Below are 22786 nucleotides of genomic sequence, written 5' to 3' on the forward strand. Positions count from 1 at the left end.
ATAAAGCAAATGGGTCAAATTGTTATCAACAGGCAAATCTGGATAAAAGGTACTAGAGTATTCTTTGCACTGTTCTTGTAACTTTTCTTTAAGTTTAAAATTATTTCTAAATAAAAGGTTTTTATCAGCACCACACTCTCCCGAGTGAGCCACCGGCCGGCCCTTAAATAAAAGGTTTTTAAAAAATAATACTTTAAGTCCTTTATGATAATGGGTTGTAATCCTACATGCCTGGAAATCCAGGGATTTTTCTTCATATTTTTATTGTCTTCCATATTGCTGGTCCCAACATGCCAAAATATAGTTTATTATTTTTCTTAGTTGATGAGGTTTAGATGTATTGTCCTTCCAGAACTCATGTGGAAATCTGATCCCCAATGTGACAGTGTTGGGAGCTGTTTGAGTCATGGGGACAGATCCCTCATGAATGGATTAATGCTCTCCCTGGGGGAGGGGGGCCTGACTGAGACCTCATTCTATTAGTTCCTGTGAAAAACGATTGTTTAAAAGACCCCGGCACCTCCCCTCTCTCCGTCTTTCTTCCTCTCACCATGTGATCTGCTTGTAACCACTGGCTGCTGCCACTTTCCGCCATGAGTAGAAGCAGCCCGAGGCCTGTGCCAGCTGCAACTGTCCCAGAATCGTGAGCCACATAAACCTCCGTTCTTTATAAATTACCCAGTCTCAGGTATTCTGTTATAGCAACACAAAACGGGCTACTACATTAGTATAGACTGATCTTCAGAGTGGGAGTTTACTAAAGCAGGTGTCATTCTCTGGGGAAGAGAGCTGCACCTGGAACAGCCTGTTTGAGGGGCAATGACCCCACTCTAATCCGAGGCAAATGGTCACCAGAGTTAAGGGAACCACAATTACACCCCCAGGCCTTTGCTCTCCGGTCAAAGCACAGCGCCTCTTTGCTGACTCTGGGACTCTGCTTCTGGGCAGGGAGAGCCTCCTCTTTCCCTGTCCTTATTTAAAAGCATCCCATCTTCAGGGAGGAGTGAGAAACGTGGGGGACGTTCTTTGCTGTCGGTTATCCACATGGCATCTCTGTTTTCTCCTTGAGCAGCAGCACTTGCATCAACACTGAAACGGAAAAGAGCAGCGCGGCGTGGAGACCCAGCAGGCCTCCCTCAGGCCCTCTTGCTCCTGACCAGACCCCAGCCCACAACTCTTGGAAGCCAAGTCTGGGGCCCAGGGTTTGCAGGGAAAGTAGCCATAACGGCCACAGTCCTCCACTCCCAACCTCCCTCCTTCCTTCCACTGCGACAGCATCAGCTGAGCAGCTGGCTTCCTGCTGCGCCTGTTCACGGGAATCATCGCTTTGAAGCTGCACAGTCACCTGTGCAGGAAGCATGTCCCCTGTACAGAGAAGTGGGACTCAGAGGTCAAATGGCTTGACCAAGGTCAGTCCTCTAGGAACTTGCACAGGACGAGAAGCCAGACCTGGGGCTTCTGACCAGATGTGTATTGCTCTTTCTTCTCTACCTTCTGCTAATGCCAAGTTCTGGCACCCTCGGCTTTTTCCATCTCCTGTAACGAGTCCCTGCTCACACCACTTCCTCAGGGTGGCACCCCATTCGTTATCCCCTGAAGAAGGCAAAGCCGGCCTCTGTGCTGGGCCCAGAGGAGGGAGACAAGACCTCGACCAAAGCCCATTTTCTCCAGGATACCACCAAAAATGGTCCAGGACCCCAGTGCTGCCGTTGGCCTTGTCCTCAGGATACTGCCCCAGTTTTGCTGAATAACCTGTAAATGGACAATTAAAAGACTCAGATGGGGAAAAAAAAAAGACAGATGGAAAAAACTTGCAAAGCCTTGAATGGGGCATTTTGCACAGGATGGAGAAGCACCTTGGAGCTAGGAGCAATGGGAGCTGTCAGCGCCCCAGGCCTGAGGAGGAGGAGCCCCTGGAAAGCTCAGGAGGAGAGGGCCGCTGGCAGGCAGAGGGACACAGCCAGGGGGACAAGCACCTACCCTCATCCCCTCAGTCCTCGGGTCCCCTGCCAGAGCCTCCCTTGGCCAAGAGGCAAGGGCACACAGGCCAGCCTAGGGGCAGAGCAGGGCAGAGAGGGTGCAGAGTGGAGCTGGATGGGCAAAGAGAAGTCACGGAGCGCAGATGGAACAAGTGAGTGTCGGGAGCGGGGGATTGGAACCAGGACGAGTCCAGAGCGCAGCCGCAGGGAAGAGCGTGGCCCGCGACTCAGTGTCCCCTGCACCTGAGGCAGGCTCTGGGGTCAGCGGCCTGGCTTCGAGTCCTGACTCCACCACCTCCTCATGGAGGGACTTGGGTTGAGTTCCTGCTGGGAGACAATTCGCTGTGGTCTCTGCTGTTTCTCCCGCCTCCTGAGCAGAGGCATTTTCTGCCTTTGTGCTGGTTCTCCATTTCCAAGGATGTTCGTTCAGCCTACAGCCTTGGACAGAGAGGGAGTCTCTCCAGAGAAAAGGTCGGGCATTACAGAAGAGCTGGGTCCCTGAAGCTCGGGATTCTTCTGTAGCACAACCCTCCACGTGTGCAGGTGTCACCGGTGGGAACCGCAGCCCTGGGAGCCGGCACAAACGCTGGCGCTGGCTCCTGCTGTGGCTGTGAGGAACAAGGCTCGCTTCAGTCCCTGGCTCAGGGTTGCCTGTCTTCTGCCAGCACTCGGGACACTGCGGCAGGCTAACAGGTTACTCGGTAAGCAGGGTAGGACGGCAAACCCTTCACAGTTCCTGACAGTTACTTCACCTTCTGTCTCGACTTCCTCAGCTGTAAAATGGGAGTAATGGAAGGTGGTGCCGATTACAAGAGCTGGTGCATGTAAAGGGCCGAGACTAGCTTTCGGTCGTGGTAAAGTGCTCAGATTAAGTTATTTTATCTGCTCTTGTAAGCAAATGTTTCAAACTCAAAAAAGGCAAAGTGACATCATGAAAGGGGACCTGAAGCCCAAGGCAGGTGAGGAGACAGACCTACAGGGCCTCTTAATAAAGTTTCAAAAGTACTGAAACAACTTAAAGACGTGTTCATGGAACAGAGTTTACCACTGGTAACTTTAAAACATTCTAAAAAGAAGAGAGAGGTCAGAAAACCAAACATGTCAAAAATCCCAGTTTCAACAACATGGGTTCCAGACACTGCAGACAGCCCAGTTAGATGTGGGTTCCTGAAAACATTTTAGAATAGATGATGAAGCAGATGGTTTGCAAGCTGATGGAAAAGAACACAGTGATTATTAGAAGCCAGAGTGATTCTCAAATAACACTTTGTACTGTGCTAACACTTTTTTTTTTGACAGGATCATTGGATTAATCACCAAAATACAGTGAACACAGAATAGCTTGATTTCAGCAAGAATGGGCACCATGGGATGTGGGTTGAATGAGAACATAAAAGATGCAACTGTTGAGCTGAAGGAGGGTCTGCGGTGGAGCGCCAATTCTGTCCTGTGTGTCGTGTTCAGCCAAGTCGCAAGGATACAGAAAACATGTCTGAGGATGACACAAAACTGGGAGGAATAGCCAACGTGACATCTGAAATATTTCAATAGGTCAGACCACAGGCCAAGCGGAGGACAGAGGTTGTATGGAATAAACCTGGGGGTCTTAGTCACCTGCAGGCTCAACATTAGCCACACACATGACACAGCTACAGGGACATGCGGGGCCGGGGCCGAGTGCTTTAGGGGCATGCTCTCATCTAAGCCCACCACCATACTGCAGCCAGTGTTGACAGATGCTCAGAGGGCTGAAGAAATAAATATTGTCCCAAGGTCATGCAGCATAGCCAGGATTCAGCCCTTGGCCTGTGGAGATCACACCACCACTAACCACACCACACTGGCAGAGCTGCATCCAGTCCTCAATGGACATACTCATGGTCATTTCACGTGAGGAACTGAAGACTAGAAAAAATTAGCCTGGAGAAGACAGGGAGGGGGACCTGATGAAGCTTCATCATATTATCATGACTTACCAGGCCTCTGTGGTCTGGTCCCTGCTCACCTCTGAGGTCTTATTTCGGTCCCTCCCTCCATGTGTCCCTTCTCTCCCCAAATCCAGTCCTACTGACCTACTGGCAGGGGTCTGACCATGCCTCCCCTCACACCTGGAGGCACCTGCACCTGTCATTTCACCCTCCTCCACTGCTGCCACCTGGCCAACTCCACCTCCTCCTACAGACTTCTGCTGTCCCTGCGAGACACCTTCTCAGACCCTTGCCTGGATCCAAGCCCATCTCCCTGCTGCAGCGGGCTGTCAGCTCCTTCAACAGAACCCCCCTCCAGGCATTTCCTGCTCACTGATAGAGCCTCCAACCCACCCACCCTCAGAGAAGTTATTTTAAGGCCCCTAAAATATTATCAAAAATTAATGTACTAATTTAGATGTAACAAATCTAAAATACCCTCACTAACAGATACTTTCAAAGCAGGAATTTAAGATTTTGTTTCCCAGAACCTCTATAAATTGAATATACTGGTGTCTTCACCCCAGGAGAGAATGAAAACACATCAGCACCTGCAGAAGGAAGACTCCCCTCAAAATGGCCCTTTCCCTCTTCTTTCCTAATATGGTGAATGCGAGGCTCCTACTTTTGCTATTATTCCATATTTTCTGAGATGAAGCTCATTAACTCTTATTTTTAAAGAATGCAAATCAGCAATGAATTGCAAATTAACAATTCTGAAAGTACCAGGGTGAAAAGAGGCAGAAATCTGACAAATCAGTGACAGAAAGGATCATCTCTCTGGCTTGGGAGCTACTAAAATGACACCATGTCAAAGGAAAAGGGACATTTGTGGATCTATTCATTCCCTTTGATCAAATCAATGAAATACCAATTCTCTATGTGCCAGTGGGCACCCTTCTATAGTCAGGATGCAGCTTGGTGGGGAAAAACGCCCTCCCTGGGACCACCCACCATGAGGCAATGCCACAGAGCATCCAGCTCCAGAAAATGCCTTTATTTGGTCTATGTTTTGTGTAGCCACAAGTGCTTGGTCTCTTATAAAGTAAACCACAAAAGGCAAGATTAAATGGGTCCTGCTATCCAGCGTCATGGACGCAGTGCTCTGTTTAAAGTCCTGGGCCTGCGCTCTGCCAAGTCTTCTCAGAAGAGCCATACATGGTACGATTCCCCTCTCCCATCCTCACTCAGATGGTGTTTTAATGGACAATAAACAGCAAGCTTTATAAATAAGCAGAAAGCAGGGGCTGGAGATGTTGGGAGGGATGTAACGACTGAGTTTTATACTTTGCAAGTGGAACTGCACCCAACATGTAATTTTAGCCACTAGTCCCACAGTAAGAGTTGGAAATGACCTTCAGAAGGACAGTAATGTGGGGGTGGAAAGTAACCACCTTTTATAGAGCTGTGGATGTTACGGGTCTGCTCTTGAGACTTTGTTGTTTCTCTATAACCTTGCCCTGTGGTTAGGTCTGACCCTCCTAAGCCAGTCTTTAGTGTCTTTGCTGCTACCTCTGTGATCCTAGGAGTTGAAAGTGATCTTCAGGAGGATGGAAACGCTTCCTTCAGTCCAATGCTACAAAAGAAGTAAACATTTTCTGAAATTTATCATGTTCTCTGTGCACTGTGAGGAGAGAAATATTTTTAAATTAATTAGTTAAAATAAGTAAAAGGTCATCACTCACATAAGTAGGCTCAGAACTTCTGTTCAAACACCAAAAGCTCCAACATTCCACTTCTGAGTTACATGAATCATTAGGAAGCCAGCCACTGCTCCTCTTTCTGTTCCTGACCTGGTGTCTCCTCAACATCTTTCAAATACTCAGAGAGTTTCCCCCTAAGACTAGCCCGAGCTCTTTCTGCTCTTTTCTTTATGGTTTCCAGACCGTTCAGTCGCTTGGCCACATGATGCTGCCCACACTCCAGTTTGTCTATGTCTCTTTCAAATGGGATCCAGAAAAGGGGCTAAGGGCCTGAACAGAAATTTCTCAAAAGAAGATGTAAAAATGGCCAACACACACATGTAAAAAATGCTCAAAATCATAATCAGAGAAATGCAAATTAAAGCCACAATGAGACATCATCTCATCCCAGTTAGATGAGGCTATTATCAACAAGACAGAAAATAACAAATGCTGGTGAGGATGCAGAGAAAAAGGAACTCTCTTACATGCTTACATTGCTGGTGGGAGTGTAAATTGGTACAGCCACTGGGGAAAACAGTAGGGAGGCTCCTCAGAGAACTAAAAATAGATCTACCCTATGACCCAGCTACTACCACTGGGTATATACCCAAAAGAAATGAAATCAACGTACCAAAAAGACACCTGCACTCCCATGATAGCCAAGAGATGGAATCAACCTAAATGTCCATCAATGGATGAATGGATTAAGAAACTGTGGTACATATACACAATGGAATACTATTCAGCTATAAAAAGAAATGATATCCTATTATTTGCAGCAACAGGACAGAACTGCAAACTTTCATGTTAACTCAGGCACAGAAAGACAAATACTGCATGATTTCACTCACATGTGGAATCTAAAAAAAAGAAGTGGTTCTTGGGCCGGCCTGTGGCTCACTTGGGAGAGTGCGGTGCTGATAACACCAAGGCTACGGGTTCGGATCCCTATGTAGGGATGGCCGGTTTGCTCACTGGGTGAGCGTGGTGCTGACAGCACCAAGTCAAGGGTTAAGATCCCCCCTGGTGAGCGTGGTGCTGACAGCACCAAGTCAAGGGTTAAGATCCCCCCTTCCCGGTCATCTTTTTTTTTAAAAAAAAAAAAAGAAGTGGTTCTTGCCGAGTAGAATAATGGCTACCAGAGTCTGGGAGGGGAGGGGCTGGGGGAGAGGAGAAGTGGTGGGCTAATAGGTACAAAACTATGCTGTCTACCCTAAGTGAATTATTGTGTAGTATATGCATGTACTGAAACAACACACTGTACCCCACAAAAATAAACACGAGCAAAATCGGAAATAATAATAATAAAATGGGATCCAGGAACTGAGCTGAGGGCAATGAGGGCCTTTACCATTTCAGCCCCATCCAAATGTCAAGCACATTAGCTCTTATCTGTGTGCAATCCTCGTTATCCTTTACCACAAGGACAGGCTGCAGCTGTTCAATAAGCATCAGTTGGTGGCGATAAGATGCTATGGCAGGAAAATGTATGACAATGCTGTTCAGCAAGCCTAAACCCTACAGCTGGGTTTACAAAAGTGTAAATTCAAGTCACTTTAAAGAGAATTTGAATTCACTGTTAACACCCTACCTAGGTGTTAACAGAAGAGGTTTTTGGACCTCACTGCCCATAGAGGTGGAGGGGGGTCGGGTTAAACAGGATTTGCATCTGGGATGTAAGGATTTCAAGCTATAGTGAATTACACTGGACTATCTTTATTGGTTCAGAACAAAGCAATCTGGCAAATCCTTTTCCAATTCTATATTCCAAGTACATGAATGTACATTGGAGATATGATTTGAGCTTCTGTTCCCACATTTTTTAATATACTTTAATTTGAAGTAGCCAAGTGAGTCAGACTAGAGGGACTGAGAAGCTATTATAAAGGTCATGGATAAGCAGTTTCAGCATTACAAAAATGCCAAACAAAGATGTCTCTTCTATAGTTAGGCATGAAATATTTCAAGAGAGGATAACTCTGTTCATATAAGCATTAATATTATATATGTATACATACATAAAACTATTAACATTATATAATATAAAAAATGACCACTACAGACGTGCCTCTAGTAGATTAAAATTTAACTGAGATACTACTTTGGCAGAATGTGGTTCTTTCTTCACGTAACTCCAGGAATACGGCTTGGGATACATGGACAACTGCACAGCTTCTGGGAAGAGGGCGTCTGTACAGCCAACATGCTAAGGGCTTTCTCCCACCTCCCAAAGGTAGAGAAAATAGGTGTTGCAGCCACACTTGGTCTCAGTCAGAACAGTCTGGCTATTCTATAACCGGATTCCCTTCCCATCTACATTCCCCTTTCCTGCCATCTCATTTCCAAGTAAAATGTCATTAATTGTGAATTACCAAAGACAGGCTCTCACCATGGAATCAGAGGCCTGTGTGGGCCACTCAGGGAAGGCCTCTTGCAATAGGGATATTTGAAAAGAAGTACATGGCCGGCCCGGTGGCGCACTGCTACAGTGCGCTGCTTGGGAGCGCGGCGGCGCTCCCGCCAAGGGTTCGGATCCCACATACAGACCGGTTCCCGCTCACTGGCTGAGCAAGGTGCGGGTGCAACACGGAGGATTGCGATCCCGTTGCCGGTCCGGTCCGGTCCGGTCCGGGCGCAACACTGAGGGTTGCGATCCGTTGCCGGACACGACAAAAAGGAAAAAAAAAAAAAGAAAAGAAGTACAGATATACACAGGGAGGGGCCCCACACACTGCATTTCTACAGACAACATTGTTAAGCAGAAACACAGCAGAAATTGTTTGCTAATAAAGTGGTTTGTTCAGATTCAGTTTTATTATTTATTTTTAGAAAAAAGAGAAAATTTACAAGATGCAAAGTTCTCACACAATATATTATCACTGATGATTGTTTTCTTTACACCTTAACACCGGCCCTGGCTTATGAACCAGTGTTGGGAAGAACATGGACAGCATGAATGTGTGGGGACCAAGCATGGACACACAGGATGCAACACAGTGAACTTGATGACAAGCGATGCTGGGCCAGCCTGTTCCAAAAGCAAGCCAAGACACAGTGAGACCCACAGAGCCCTTCCATCGGGGAGGCGTGGCTGTACACCCTCCGTCACATGCACTCCCCACACTGGCAGTACCCACTGCCTTAGTAGACCCCAGCAACAACAGAAGATGGTAACAGTCCTTTGGTGTTTGTTTGCAGGGCCATTCAGCTTTCAATTTCTTACTTCTGCCTTCTTTTTCACGTTTCAGTTCCAAATTCTTAAAGCAGTGTAGGTGCTTAGCATCTTGAATTTTTCAGGATCCAATTTTGCCCAATGATAATGCACTAAAAAGAACAAAGAGAAGACACATTACTAAGAAGGATTCCAAAATTTGCCTTCAAATCCTATTAACATAGGCATATAAGCATAACAAAGTAGCTGAAGATTTCTTTTCAAACTTATACAATGACACGAGCATGACAGTATTTCACTTCTGTGCGAAATCTACTGCGTTGCCATGTATAAACCCAAATACCTTCTCGCCAAAGAGTCTCCAGTGTATTACAACTCCATTCTTAGAACTCTGTAAGATGCCGAACTAAATATCTGAACATACTTCTAAGTGGATTTTGCATCAGAGAGAAGTCACAAGGCAAATTACAAAATATTTTGAAGTGGATGAAAATGAAAAAACAACACATCAAAATTTGTGATACTCACGTAAGGCAGTGCTTAGCTCGAAATTCACAGCATTAAATGTTTGTGTTAGGGGAAAAAAGCAGTCAAATCAATAATCTGAGTTTCTACTTTAATAAACTAAAAGAATAAAAGCAAAGTAAACCCCAAACAAGCAGGAGGAAGAGAATAATAAAGAGCAAAAACCAATAAAATTTCAAACCGAAAAAAGAAAATAAAAGATCAATAAAATTGGTAAACCCCTTGCCAGATTTACCAAGAAAAAAGAGAGAAAACACAAATTATCAGTATCAGGAATCGAAGAGGCAACATCAGTACAGATCTTACAGACATTAAAAAGATAACAAGGGGCCGGCCCCATGGCTCACTCAGGAGAGTGCGGTGCTGGTAGCACCAAGGCCGCGGGTTCAGATCCTATATAGGGATGGCCAGTGCGCTCACTGGCTGAGCATGGTGTGGACGACACCGTGCCGAGGGTTACAACCCCCTTACCAGTCAGAGGGGGGGAAAAAAGGATATATTACAAACTTTATTCTTACAAAGCAGACAACATAGGTGAAACGGACAAATTCCTTGAAAATAGACACAAAAACATCATTTCCAAAAACAGTTAACAATGAGGTGGAGGGTGGGGACCCTAAGGAAAACACAGGGACAGGGAATAAACTAAATGCTTGTTCTTGGGATATTTTTACTACTACTCAAAGGCTAGTTTGTTGTTTGGTATAAAATGTAAGTATCTCAGGTTTCCCATTGTAATTCTGAGGCTACAACAAAAAAACCAGCTGATATTGCCAAGATTTGCGGTGTAGGCATTTGTCATCCAAGAGTTAAACTAAATCCCAAAGCTTAATAGAGAAGTTTCTATTCCCTCAGATGTAAATTCTAGATGGATGGATTTCAGTAAAAGCAAAAGATTCCAATACCAGTAGGGATGTCCATGGGGATGCTACTTCTGTGAACGTGCTTCCTGATAATCTCAGCACAGGTCACATTCTTAAGAAAGGGTCACATCATGAGCAGATGCCATGAGGGAGTTAACAGCCTTCCATTCTGGTGTCCACACAAGGGAGGCTAGTTGGAACCACAGCTGGCCCTTGCTCTTCAGTTCTGTCTGGAACCATATAAAGCATTGAAATTCCCCCAAGGCCTACCCTCATACTCCAAAACCCACCTGTTATAGTCCTGCACTCCTTCCATGAGAATGAAATTTCTGAAAGACCACTGGTGGATGAAGAACATACAACATCATTCCTGGAGACCAGGAATATTACTATCAGTTTTTAGTCATGAGAAACAATACATTTGCTCTTACACTACATTCAAGATGTTAACCCAAACCTAAGAACCTGGGCCGGCCCAGTGGCACACTGCTACAGTGCGCCACTTGGGAGTGCGGCGACGCTCCCGCCGAGGGTTCGGATCCCACATACAGACCGGCCGCTCACTGGCTGAGCGAGGTGCGGGCGCAACACCGAGGGTTGCGATCCCATTGCCAGTCCCAGTCCGGTACGGGCACGACACTGAGGGTTGCGATCCGTTGCCGGTCACGAAAAAAGACAAAAAAAAAAAACCCCTAAGAACCTGGGGCCTATTAATACCTCTTAACCTGCCTGTAATACCAGTAACTGAAATCCTGAACTTGTTTACCACATTGACCTTTGGGGAACTCCACCTCTTGGCACAAATTAAAACCTTGGTTTCTGAACTTAAGATGAGCTCTGGGATACTGGCTAAATGCATGTTTCTTTTACATTTACTTCAATTAAATATTCTATAATACTCTACATTCTTAATGCTTTGGGATAATAAATTTATGCTTCAAATGTTTGATGTGCAGATGGAAATTATAAAATTTACTATAGAAGAATAAATGATCTAGAGAAATGTTCAGGATATTCTGTTAAATGATAAAAGCAGGTGACATTATCTACTTATTCAGTATGTCTCCAACTTTGTAAAATTAGAGAAAGAAATAAAGAATCACCTGCTTAGAAAAAAATGTTATAAAAGCATTATGTCAATAATGATTATCTTACAATAATGATATGGAAGATAATTTTTATTTTCTTCTTTAAGCGTTTTGGCATTTTTGAAATTTTCTATGAATAGGCATTAATTTGGTAATAAAAAATGGCTTTCAAAAGAAAGTTTATAAGAGAAAGATGATTTAGGAATTTCAATTCCCTACTAGAGAAACAGAACTGGAAGGGGATTCCTGAGAGGTTTCGGCTCAGGGTTCTACAAGTTTTTAGGGAAACCACTCAGGCATAGGGACTTTACAAAGCATCTAACCTGAAGGGCTTACAACTAAGGTCTTACAACTAAGTATGCCTCCAGAATTAACTGTGCAACTACAGGGAGCCCTAATGGGCAGGCCTAGTCACTACAGCATTGTATCACGAGTGACTGGTTCCCAGATTGCATGCGAAAGCCTTTTGGCCAACAGTAGTTGCAATTCCAGCTGAAAGCCACTGCCCACCACGATAAATGGATTAGTCAATAGATGCTGCTCTCTATTTCCAATATCACTTGTTACAAATGTTCCTTTTCATTTTCTTGACCATTAACTATAGAAAACTTAGGAACCAGGTTGCTGGCCATCAACCACGAATAGGTAGAGATCAGCAAGCTCAGCCAGCTGGAAGCATGAATGAGGAAATGGGAAGTGAGCTATCTGTGAGGTCCAACTGCTAGATTAAAGCACTGAGCAGAAGTCCTGTTCAAGCTGATGAACACATGATTCTCTAGAAAGGGGTGGACCATTGAGGCATGAAATTTAGGAACCCTGGATGAAGGGTAATGTGCCCCCTCTGAGAGCTGGTGAGGGGATGACATTTATTTCCAAATGCATGTGGGTCAAGTGAGCTACTTAAGGGCACATGTGGCCTACAGGTTGGGGGTGGCTGTCAGGCAGTAGTAAGAAGTACCTGATAACTTAGCACCCCAACTTCACAGCCTTATGAAAGGAGCTAGGGGACCACAAGCTTCCTCCAGGTTCTGGAATGGTTTTCCTTTGCTACCTTCATTCGTCAGGGACAGTAGGGAACTTCATCAATGAGGCCAGCCCTGGACCAGAAGGGAGGAATCCCTTAACAGCCTTTTTAAATGCTGAGTGGCTTCAAGATGCTGATTTACAGCTGACCCACTTCTGGCGTCAGGCCATTCAAGCAACCATGAGATGCAAGTGCTGGACTTAGGACATACATGTACCTCAGTTCTGCTCACCAAATTGCTGTCAAAATAACTGAGCCTTTATTTACTTATTTATTTCAGGTCACAGCTAGTAATCTCATTGGAATTCATTTACCTAGAAAAGTAAGGCTGTTCTTTGCAAAAACAAGAGAGTCACTGGGAAGCCAGTGTTATCAAAGAAGGGTTTGTGCTGACCTTCTAGCATTGTTAGAAATTCCAGTGAGCCTCTCCACTAAATTATCAAAGTAAAGAATCTCTTCTTTGCTCAAGTGCTGATGGTCCTGACTTGACTGAAAAGAGCACAGGAAGAATGACTTGCTTTCCTAACTAAGAACAGAAAGCTTGGTGTAAGGTGATATAACAAGCAAGGGGAAAAAAAACTGATGTTACCTGAAAGTGGAAGAAACAAACTAACAGCAATTAGTTTTTATTTTTTTGGCTTAACTTCTTCTCCCATCTATTCCATGTATATTTGTATATATTTAACCATGTCAGTCCTACAGAACTTAATGTGGTTCCGATGATGGTCTCAAAATCATAACTTGATCCCTCTAGGTTAGTGTTGTTCTGCTGAACTTTCCGCAGTGATAGAATTAATTATTTTATATCAGCACTGTCCCATATGGCAGCCACTAGCCACATGTGGCTCCTGAGCTCTTGAAATGTAGCTACTATGGTGGAAGAAGTAAATTTTAAATTTTATTTAGTTGTAGTTAATTTACATTTAAATATCTACATGCAGCTAGTGGCTACTGTATTAGATGGCACAGTCTCCATTATTCATAAGCTTAGTTCTGCACCTCAGCAACAGACAAAAACACGAATCATGACCAGCTTCTTGCCAGTTTATTTTCAAATAAATAAGGCAGCTGAGGTAGAAGCCTGAGCATAGAGAATATCCAACTCTACTGCTGTTAAAGTAATGTAATGTGCCTACTCTATATCAGCAAAGAAGCAAATCAACCTCATGTAAAACCAAAGGCCAGAATGACACTCAAGGCTTGGGAACAGTAATCTCTAGGCAAGAAGAGAGAATATAGGGCAGAAAGAAAAATATTTGAAAAGATACCATTTAAAATTTCCCAAATAAATTAGAAGACATACATTTACAGATTCAAGAAGCTCAACAAACCCAAAGCAATCATTAAGAATGAGACTCAAATGTGACACAGATATTGGAATTATCAGACAGGGAATTTAAAATAACTATAATTAATATGTTAAGGTCGCTCACGAAAAAAGTAAACAATATGCAAGAACAAATGGGTAATGTAAGCAGAGAGATGCAAACTCCAAGAAAGAATTAAAAGGAAATAAAAGAAATCAAAAATACTGTAACAGAAATAAAGAATATCTTTAATGAGCTCATCAATAAACTGGACATGGCCAAGGGAAGAATCAGTGGGCATGAAGACAGGTCAATACAAACTTCCCAAACCAAAATGCAAAGAAAGAAAACGCTTTCCAAGAACAGTAGGGCAACTGCAAAAGGTGTAAAATGCACATAATTGTAATACCCAAAGGAGAAGAAAGAGAGAACAGAGAAGAATATTTGAAGTAATAATGGCCAAGAACTTTCTAACCTTAATGACAGACACCAAATCACAGATCCAGGAAGCTCAGAGAACACCATGCAGGAACCACAGCTAGGCATATCATATTCAAACTGCAGAAAACCAAAGAGAAAATCTTAAAAGCTGGGAGTAAGGGTGGATGGGTGGTAAAAACCCTCCTTACCTATAGAGGAACAAGGATAAAAATTACAGAGGACCTCTCATCAGAAACTATGCTAGCAAGAAGATTGTGAAATAAAATAAGTACTGAAAGAAAAAACTACTAGTCCAGAATTCTATATCAGCAAATTATATTCAAAAGCAAAGGGAAAATAAAGACGTTCTCAGACATGTGCTGCAAGAAATATTAAAAGAAGTTCTTCAGGCTGCAGGAACACGATATGGGTCAGAAACTTAGATTCACATAATGAAAGGAAGAGCATAGAGAAATGAAGGCAAAATCTTTTCCTTTTCTTAATTTTAATTCATCTTAAAAATAACTACTTAAAATACTAATACTAACTGCTATGGTTTGAATGTCCTCTCCAAAGCTCATCTGGAAATTTGATCCCTACTTATCAGTGTTAAGAGGATGGGAAATCCTGTATGGTATTTGATAGGTGGGGCCTTTGGGAGGTGACTGGATTGTGAGGGCTATGCCCTCATGAATGAATTAATCCATATATTAATGGATTAATGGGTTGCTGGTTTAATGGGTTATCAGGAAGTAGACTGGTGGCTTTATAAGGAGAGGAAGAAAGCACATGGATGCACTCTTGCCCTATCACCATGTTATGCCCTCCGCTGCCTCCGGACTCTGCAGAGTCCCCACCAAGAAGGCCCTCACCAGATGTGCCCCGTGGATCTTGGACTTCCCAGCCTTCAAAACTGTAAGAAATAAATTTCATTTCCTTATAAATCGCCCAGTTTCAGGTATTCTAAGCAACAGAAAATCAACTACTACAGCAACCATGCACTGGGAAATGGAATGAATGACAGCAACAAACACAGGGATGGGCGAGAGGAAGTGGGACTGCGCTGTCGTTGTAAGGTGCCCGTACTGCAGTGAAGTGGTACAGTGTTATTTGAAGGTGGACTTATATTAGTTAAAACCATATATCATAAACTCTAGGGCAACCAGTAAAAAAACTTGTTTTAAGTTAAAAATAAAAGCATCACATCAGAGGCACAACTAGCTATATCTCATGAAATACCTGCACATGGACTTGAGAATGTGGTATGAATGTTGACACAGAGAAGCAAAGTAAGGCTCTGGGAATGAAATCGACCCCACCTTATACAGGGAAAATCAACAGTGAAAAGTGATCCAATACCCTACAGAACACATGCACACACTCACTCAACTGCTCTAGCTCATTACGAAGAAATGTACTCAGCCGGGACACATCTTACTATTCAGACAAAGGTCAAGTTGAAAAGCAAACAGATGGCAGCTTCCAAAACACTTTCTTTGTTTGGTTTCAAGTATGTTGACATTTGAGAACAGAAATGTGTGGTGTTGGTCAGGAGCATGCTCCTCTCACACCCTAATTACAGCAGCAAAGTAAACACTCAAATGAGGAGATACTTGAACCTACAATCAAAAGCAGAAACCATATTCTTTTAGCAAGAGGCTTCCCCAGCGCCTTTAGTGGTGCCCAGAAAGGAGAAAATAATTGAGTTGCAGCCTCATAGAAAACCTTGACTCCTCCCGGCAAGGTTAGGGACCCTGAAGGACTGAGACAGGGGACAACTGGGACACCCTGGGAATGTTCTCTGAACCATGGTTTTTTGACTCATTTTCAAAGAAAAATATGCCCAAGATCATGCAGTTTCTCTTTCTATTTTCCTTTGCCTTTTCTTTCTCTCTCATGCTTGGAAACTCCAAGCTGCTCCCCTTGGAGCCTGTGAGGCTCCCTAGGGCTCTGTTTTTAAACAAAAGCAAATGAAAGCCGCTCTTCCTTCATTGAGAGGGGGCTGCTGTTTTTCTGTGGAGTAAAGCAAATGCCAAGGTCACCTTCTGTCTGTCACTACTTAATTCAGCTCTTATAAGTATCTGAATGTTTGGTGGTGATTTTGTGGTCTACTGGGATGACAAATTTCATCAGAAGAGGCAACAAAAACCCGTGAACAACAAAAAATCCCAAATATATCATGGGAATACCAGATGCCAACCCTTCCCCTGCCTTTAGCGTCTTCAAATCCAGGAACGTGGCTAAATTCTCAGGAGTGGGAGTACCCTAGCCCCTCCCGGTCCTTGGCTGGCTGTGAGCGTCTCAGGGGCAGCCAGCAGACAGGCATGGAAGGACCCCTACATACCTGGCACTGGCACAGCCACCAGGCTCTACTGTTGCTGCCTCTGATCTCAATAATTGCAAATGGATGTCTATGTTTATTTCCAATAAATGAAAGGTTTTCCTTGTGTGCTTAGTCCAAAACCCAGACAGTACTGTATAAATTAGCGCAAAGAAAACAAAATTTTAATGGGCCAATATAAACTCGCTCACGACCCTCCTCTTCTGGGTAGCAGCAGGGGAAAGCTTGAGTACACAGTGGCCCTGTCTTGTCATAGTGTCAACAGCACTCTGGGGCCTCAGCAGCCTGCCTGAGTGTATGGCCAGGTGGCTGATGTGGCTCAGCTTCTGGGCCCTGGCGCCATACCACTGAGGGGCAACAGGCCCCTTGAAGTCTGGTTTCTCAATGACTCAGGGGCCAGAGGCCCTCCCCAGCTGACCTGGCCTCCCCTCAGCTCTCACCAGCACCACAGACCCCAGCAGTCTCATCCAGGAGGCCCGATGAAGATCGTGGCTGAGACCTGGCAGGATCATTAGTGCTATGAGGAGCTAAGGCCATGACCCCCTGGCCTCCTGATGAAGCTGCCCCCTGACAGCCTCTAGAGTAGACTCACCTCACCCTTTCTACCTAGGACCCATGGTCAGTCCAACAGACCCAGTGCAGCTCTCTTCTGCAGCCTGTGCAGGGCACAGGAAAGTCTCTGGACGCCCTCCATGCCACATTGGACAACAAAGGAAGCATTGCTGCAGGCCTCTGATGCCAACCATGTGCTGCACCCCTTCCTCTCAACTGCAGGGTCCTCGTGGAGAGTTGCAGCCATCCTGCACAGTGGTCTCCCTCCAGAAGTCTCACCAGGGACCAGAGCACAGCCCCCCACAGCATCCAGCTCTCCCTCAAACAACCCCCCACTCCAAGGATTCTGGCCTGGGGCGGGCAGCCAGAACACACAAGGATGGCCTCTGGCTTCCCCTCCGTCTGTTCCTCTGCTCTTCTCCACTGACTCCCCTAACCCAAGGGCTGTCTTCTGCCAGGCAAGTGCTCCCCTACATCATCCCTCCTCGTTCCCCCTCCCCCTCTCCCCTAGGGCCATAATGACGCCTGGCTGTAATGAACTTGACTTACTGGGGAGAGAGGAAAACACATCTGCCTACTCTTCTCCAAACACTGCCCTGTGTGTTTGCTTCCCTGCTGCTGTCCCCTCTCTGGCTAGCTCTTTTTGGGTGGTTGACAATAGTACCATCTACCCCAAGTTCCATGCTAACCAGTCTGCACTACCCTGAGAAGAAAATAAATACAATGACAAGTTTCAAAAAATGTTATCAACTTTAAAGAAGCAAGAACTAGGTACCCACAAGTCCATGAGGAATTTCCCTGTTAAATTTGGAAGATGCTGGAAAGAAACACCTGCTCTCGCTTCTTGCCCTTCTGTTTAGGTGCTCAGTCTTCCTTCCATGAGCACGTCCTCTTGGATGTTCTGTGACACACACTTACTGTCCTTCCATCTGCCCATATAGCCCTCATGTGTTTTTCTTACCCAAAGAAATACAGGTTGAGTACCCATTATTCGAAATGCTTGGGTCCAGAAGTGTTTTGGATTTTGGATTTTTTCATATTTTGAAATATTTGCATTACACTTAGCAGTTGAGCATCCCTGATCCAGAAACCTGAAATACAAAATGCTCCAATGAGCATTTCCTTTGTGTGTCATGCTGGTGCTCAAAAAGCTTTGACTTTTGGAGCATTTCAGATTTTTGGATCAGTAAAATTAACCCCAAGCTGCCCAGTGTCACAGGATATTGATGTCCATGGTACATTCTCTACAGGAATTATTCTGAGACCGAATCTAAAACAAACGGAATTCTTCAAGTTATTATATTTTACACTGATTTAAAAAGTAATTGAATTCAATACCCCTCAACTGATAAAACAATATTCAAAGTATTGTTCAGACACAGATAAAGCAAAAATCAAGACATTAAATTTATGAAATACGTTAGCACGTTAATAATGATAATAATGATAATAATGATAATAATGATAATAATAATAATAATAATAATAATAATAATAATAATACAGTCCAGAAAGGAATCAGATAGGTGGCATTAGAATTTTTAAAGCTGTTTTGAAAATACAAAGCTCCAAGGCATACTTGAATGTATGTGTACATGTGCATGTGCACGTGTGTTTAGGTTGATAAGCTGGGTTTGGTCACTGAGAGATAAGTGATTTTATATTTTTACTGCTTTCCTATTCATTGCATTCATCATGCGAGTTTGAAAATTCAGAGTAGTAGGCTACGTACAACCCAGGTGTGTGGTAGGCTATCCCACTGCATGACAATGAAATCGCTTAATGATGCATCTCCAAAAGGTATCACCATCGTTAAGTGACACAGGCTGTATATCTCAATATCTGGTAGTGTGCATCCTCAAAGTCATTTCTAGATCGACTTCTAACCCCTACTCCCTCTCAGGAGGGAAAGAGAAGGCAGAAAACCACCTTACAAATATTCTCCTCTCTTGGAATTTGGTGTCACCTGGGCCAATGTGTCTGCTAACTTGATTTTAACCAAGTCTATAAGCTGAAGGCTCCAAAATGTATGCTCAAGACCTTGCTCTTCAGCTCTAAACCCACAGCCTCAACAAAACATTGACATCACCCATGGCTAACAACAGGCACCTTAAACATAACATGCCCAGGGCCGGCCCAGTGGTGCACTGGAGAGTGCACTGCTTGGGAGCGTGGCGGTGCTCCCGCCGAGGGTTCGGATCCCATGTGGAGACCGGTTCCCACTCACTGGCTGAGCGCGGTGTGGGCGCAACGCCGAGGGTTGCGATCCCGGTGCCGGTCCGGGTACGGGTGCGACACCGAGCGTTGCGATCCCGTTACTGGTCAGAAAAAAAAAAAAAAACATAACATGCCCAGGGCCGGCCCAGTGGTGCACTGGAGAGTGCACTGCTGGGGAGCGTGGCGGTGCTCCCGCCGAGGGGTCGGATCCCATGGGGAGCCCGGTTCCCCCTCACTGGCTGAGCGCGGTGTGGGCGCAACGCCGAGGGTTGCGATCCCGGTGCCGGTCCGGGTACGGGTGCGACACCGAGCGTTGCGATCCCGTTACTGGTCAGAAAAAAAAAAAAAAACATAACATGCCCAGGGCCGGCCCAGTGGTGCACTGGAGAGTGCACTGCTGGGGAGCGTGGCGGTGCTCCCGCCGAGGGGTCGGATCCCATGGGGAGCCCGGTTCCCCCTCACTGGCTGAGCGCGGTGTGGGCGCAACGCCGAGGGTTGCGATCCCGGTGCCGGTCCGGGTACGGGTGCGACACCGAGCGTTGCGATCCCGTTACTGGTCAGAAAAAAAAAAAAAAACATAACATGCCCAGAACAGGTATCAGCAACCTTCAACTTCTGTGTGTTCACCCCATCCCTCAACTCAGGAGCCTAAATCATTCTAGGTGCCTCTTCTTCCACATCTAATTAGTCACCAGAGTGGACTAGCTGGTTAGCTCAGTTTGTTAAAAGCACGGTGCTGATAACACCAAGGTCCAGGGTTCTATCCCTGTACCAGCCAGCTGCCAAAAAACAAAACTAAACTAAAACTTATAATTAGGGCCGGCCCCATGGCTCACTCGGGAGAGTGCGGCGCTGGGAGAGCCAAGGCCACAGGTTCGGATGCTATACAGGGATGGCCGGTGTGCTCACTGGCTGAGCGTGGTGCGGACCACACCATGCCAAGGGTTGCAATCCCCTTACCGGTCAAAAAAAAAACTTATAATTAGTCACCAAGTTGAAATGATTCTATTTCTTTTATATATTTCAATTCCACCATTTTCCCTCTATTCCCACTATAATTTATTCTGGATTTCTGCAATCACCTAATTGGCCTATCTGCTCTGGCCTCACTCTCCCAGGCTGCTAACGTTATCTTTTTACACTTGTATCTGATTATGTCACTTGTATACTTAAAACCTTTTGAAGGTTCCCTATCACCCCAGGATGAAATCCAAAATCCTCAGTTTCATACCTGAACTTATACAAGGGTACTTCAAAAAGTTTGTGGAAAAATAGAGTTAAAAGGTAATAAAACCCTTCCATGGACTTTCTGAAGTACCCTCATATGATGCAGACACTCCTATTTCTCTGACTTCAGAGAAGTTTCCCGCTCGCCACTTGCGCCCCATGCTTCAGCCATTCTTCACCTCCTCTGTTCTGGAACTCACTTGCCTTGCTGCCCCCAAATGACAACGTTTGTGCCTGCTCCTCTCTTGGCTCAAGCAGCTCTTCCCTGCCCTTGCCCCGCAACTCCCCATTTCCACATGTCCTTAGAGGTCTGGTTCCCTAGTCCTCCCTGCTTTGGCGCCTCCCCCGACCTCCCCTCTCCACCCCCCCTCTCCACCCCCCAACACATTCACATCTTGGCTACAAGGCACTACACTGCGATGTAGCTACTTCTGTGCTTCTCCCTGAACTAGCTAACTCTGGGGACAGGTCCTGGCTCCTTCACAACTGCAACCGCAGTGTTTAATCCAGTGCCTGGCAAAACAGGAGGCTCTCCATGATACATTCACCAGGGGGAGGAACTTGAGCAAAGGGCTCATGGGATGGCTGGACCAAACTTTAAAGGCCTCTGATCTTCATACAGGGAGGTGGACTCAGTGCTACAGTGAACCACAACACAGTCCTGGGCATGGAAATGACGAGAATAAAGCTCCATTTTAGGATAGGTAAACTGGCAATGGACCAAGTGAAGGATGGCAGAAAACGAGTAGGGAAATTGTGAGAGGAGGCTGCTGCGGATGATGACGTAGCCTCTGCTGGAGCTGCGCGGGCGAGAACGGGCACAAGGGAGTGCCGGGGAGAGTCGTGTGCAGCTCCTGGTCTGCATTTGCATCTGCGGATGCTCTGCAAATGCTGATCGCAGCAGCAGCTGCAGACTGACACAGGCCACTGAGGAAGCCGGCCCACACAGAACCATCCCCTGGTGAACACCCCGGGCCTGGGGCTGCCTCACCCTGCCACATGTCAGTGAATAAAACGCAATCCTATTTGCTAACTCTTCTCTCCAAGCTGGAAGGCAGCAGATTGAAGCAGGCTACGGATGGATGTCCATAAGATGAATTCTGCCTCAGCAGCCGTTCTTCCCTCTATTCATTACCATTTCTCCAGAATGTGGGGAAACGAAACCATCTGCACAGGGGATACTCCTACCTGAGTTCTGCTTCCCAAGTCTATGGCTCCCGTTCAGAAGACACGTCACCCTCCGCCCCACTGCTGGCACTGCGGTCTTCCTTTCGGGGAGTGTTTCTTTCTTTGCTGGATTCAGAAGGTCCCTTGGCTCTGGTCTTTTCTTTCCTCTGCTGCTGTTTTTCAAGCTTTGACAGCTGATTTTTAAAAAAGAAAAAGAACACTTTATATACACGAACACATGCCTGTACATCTGATATACTAGACCCTTCCCAGGTGGAAACCACAGAAGAAGCTTTCATCTGCTAATCTGGCATGCCATGGTGGTTCAGACATACCAAATTATAGACAAAACGTGTATCAGACAGGCAAGTGAATCATTAAAACAGATTAGTCATATGTGTAATCTCTGTCAGACTTTTCCCCACACATATTCAACTTGGCATGCGGTATGTGGGACAGGCCAAGCAACAGGTTTCTTCGACAGGCTTAGAGGAGAGCTCTACAAAGAATGGCTCTCAGTCTGTTACTTTCTTCTTTGATGGCTCTATAGCTTTTTCTCACCAAGTTGTCTTCTCACTTACTGTCTTCTAAAGAGTGTTCAAAACACTCCACTATTTGCTGAACATGACAGAGAAGGCTGCGAGATAAAGTACATTAAGCATATTCAACACTGTCTCAGTCATCGGTCTGTTCTTTGAGACTGAAGCCTGGCTCACTCGTAGCCAAAGCCTGAGTGCTCCTAGAAGGCTGCACGGTGGCCATGCACAGGACACTGGCTAGCATTCCCACCGGGCCAGTTGGGGGCCATGCCTCTGGCATCTGCCTTTAATAGAACCTGGGTCCACCTCTAGCCTGGATATCTCCCCAGCAGGTTCCAAGAAACCACAGACTATACGGTTGAAAGAAACTGAGATCATCTAATACTCTGAGCAATAGCTCAGCCACTTTAGAAAGGCCTATTGAGAAACTTGTCAAAGAAGATTGGCCAAGTTTTGGTCCACAGGATTTTCTTAGTCCAAAAAAGCCATCTGTGACAAAGCCTGAGAGAAGAAACACCCAGTTTCATCTGCCTCCCAGACCAAGTCTGCAAACATTCTCTAGCTCGCAAGAAAAGAAGGAAACTAAATGAAGCGCTGGCTTCTCTCTGCTCATCCATGCTCCACATCCAAAGACATAAGATGGGTCACTTCAACCAAACTGCCAGATCATTCCTTCTATTATGCACAGACTTTGAGCTAAGCCTTAGATAGAT

The 22786-nt window shown here is 45.3% G+C and overlaps 1 protein-coding gene across 1 annotated transcript in view; it reads right to left on the reverse strand.

Annotated features, from left to right (window-relative positions):
• Nucleotides 1-8423: 8423 nt before the first annotated feature.
• DTD1 (D-tyrosyl-tRNA deacylase 1) overlaps nt 8424-22786 on the reverse strand; it is a 160297-nt gene continuing 145934 nt past the window's right edge. Inside the window, exons 5-6 of the mRNA XM_008587208.1 lie at nt 21556-21728; nt 8424-8955 (exon numbers count right to left, since the gene is read on the reverse strand). Of these exons, the coding sequence (XP_008585430.1) occupies nt 21576-21728 (153 nt within the window). The 3' untranslated portion in view covers nt 8424-8955; nt 21556-21575. The remainder of the gene's footprint in view (nt 8956-21555; nt 21729-22786) is intronic.

The sequence above is a fragment of the Galeopterus variegatus genome, unplaced genomic scaffold (genome assembly GCF_000696425.1).
Source record: "Galeopterus variegatus unplaced genomic scaffold, G_variegatus-3.0.2 Scaffold116, whole genome shotgun sequence".
NCBI classification, from domain to species: Eukaryota; Metazoa; Chordata; class Mammalia; order Dermoptera; family Cynocephalidae; genus Galeopterus; species Galeopterus variegatus.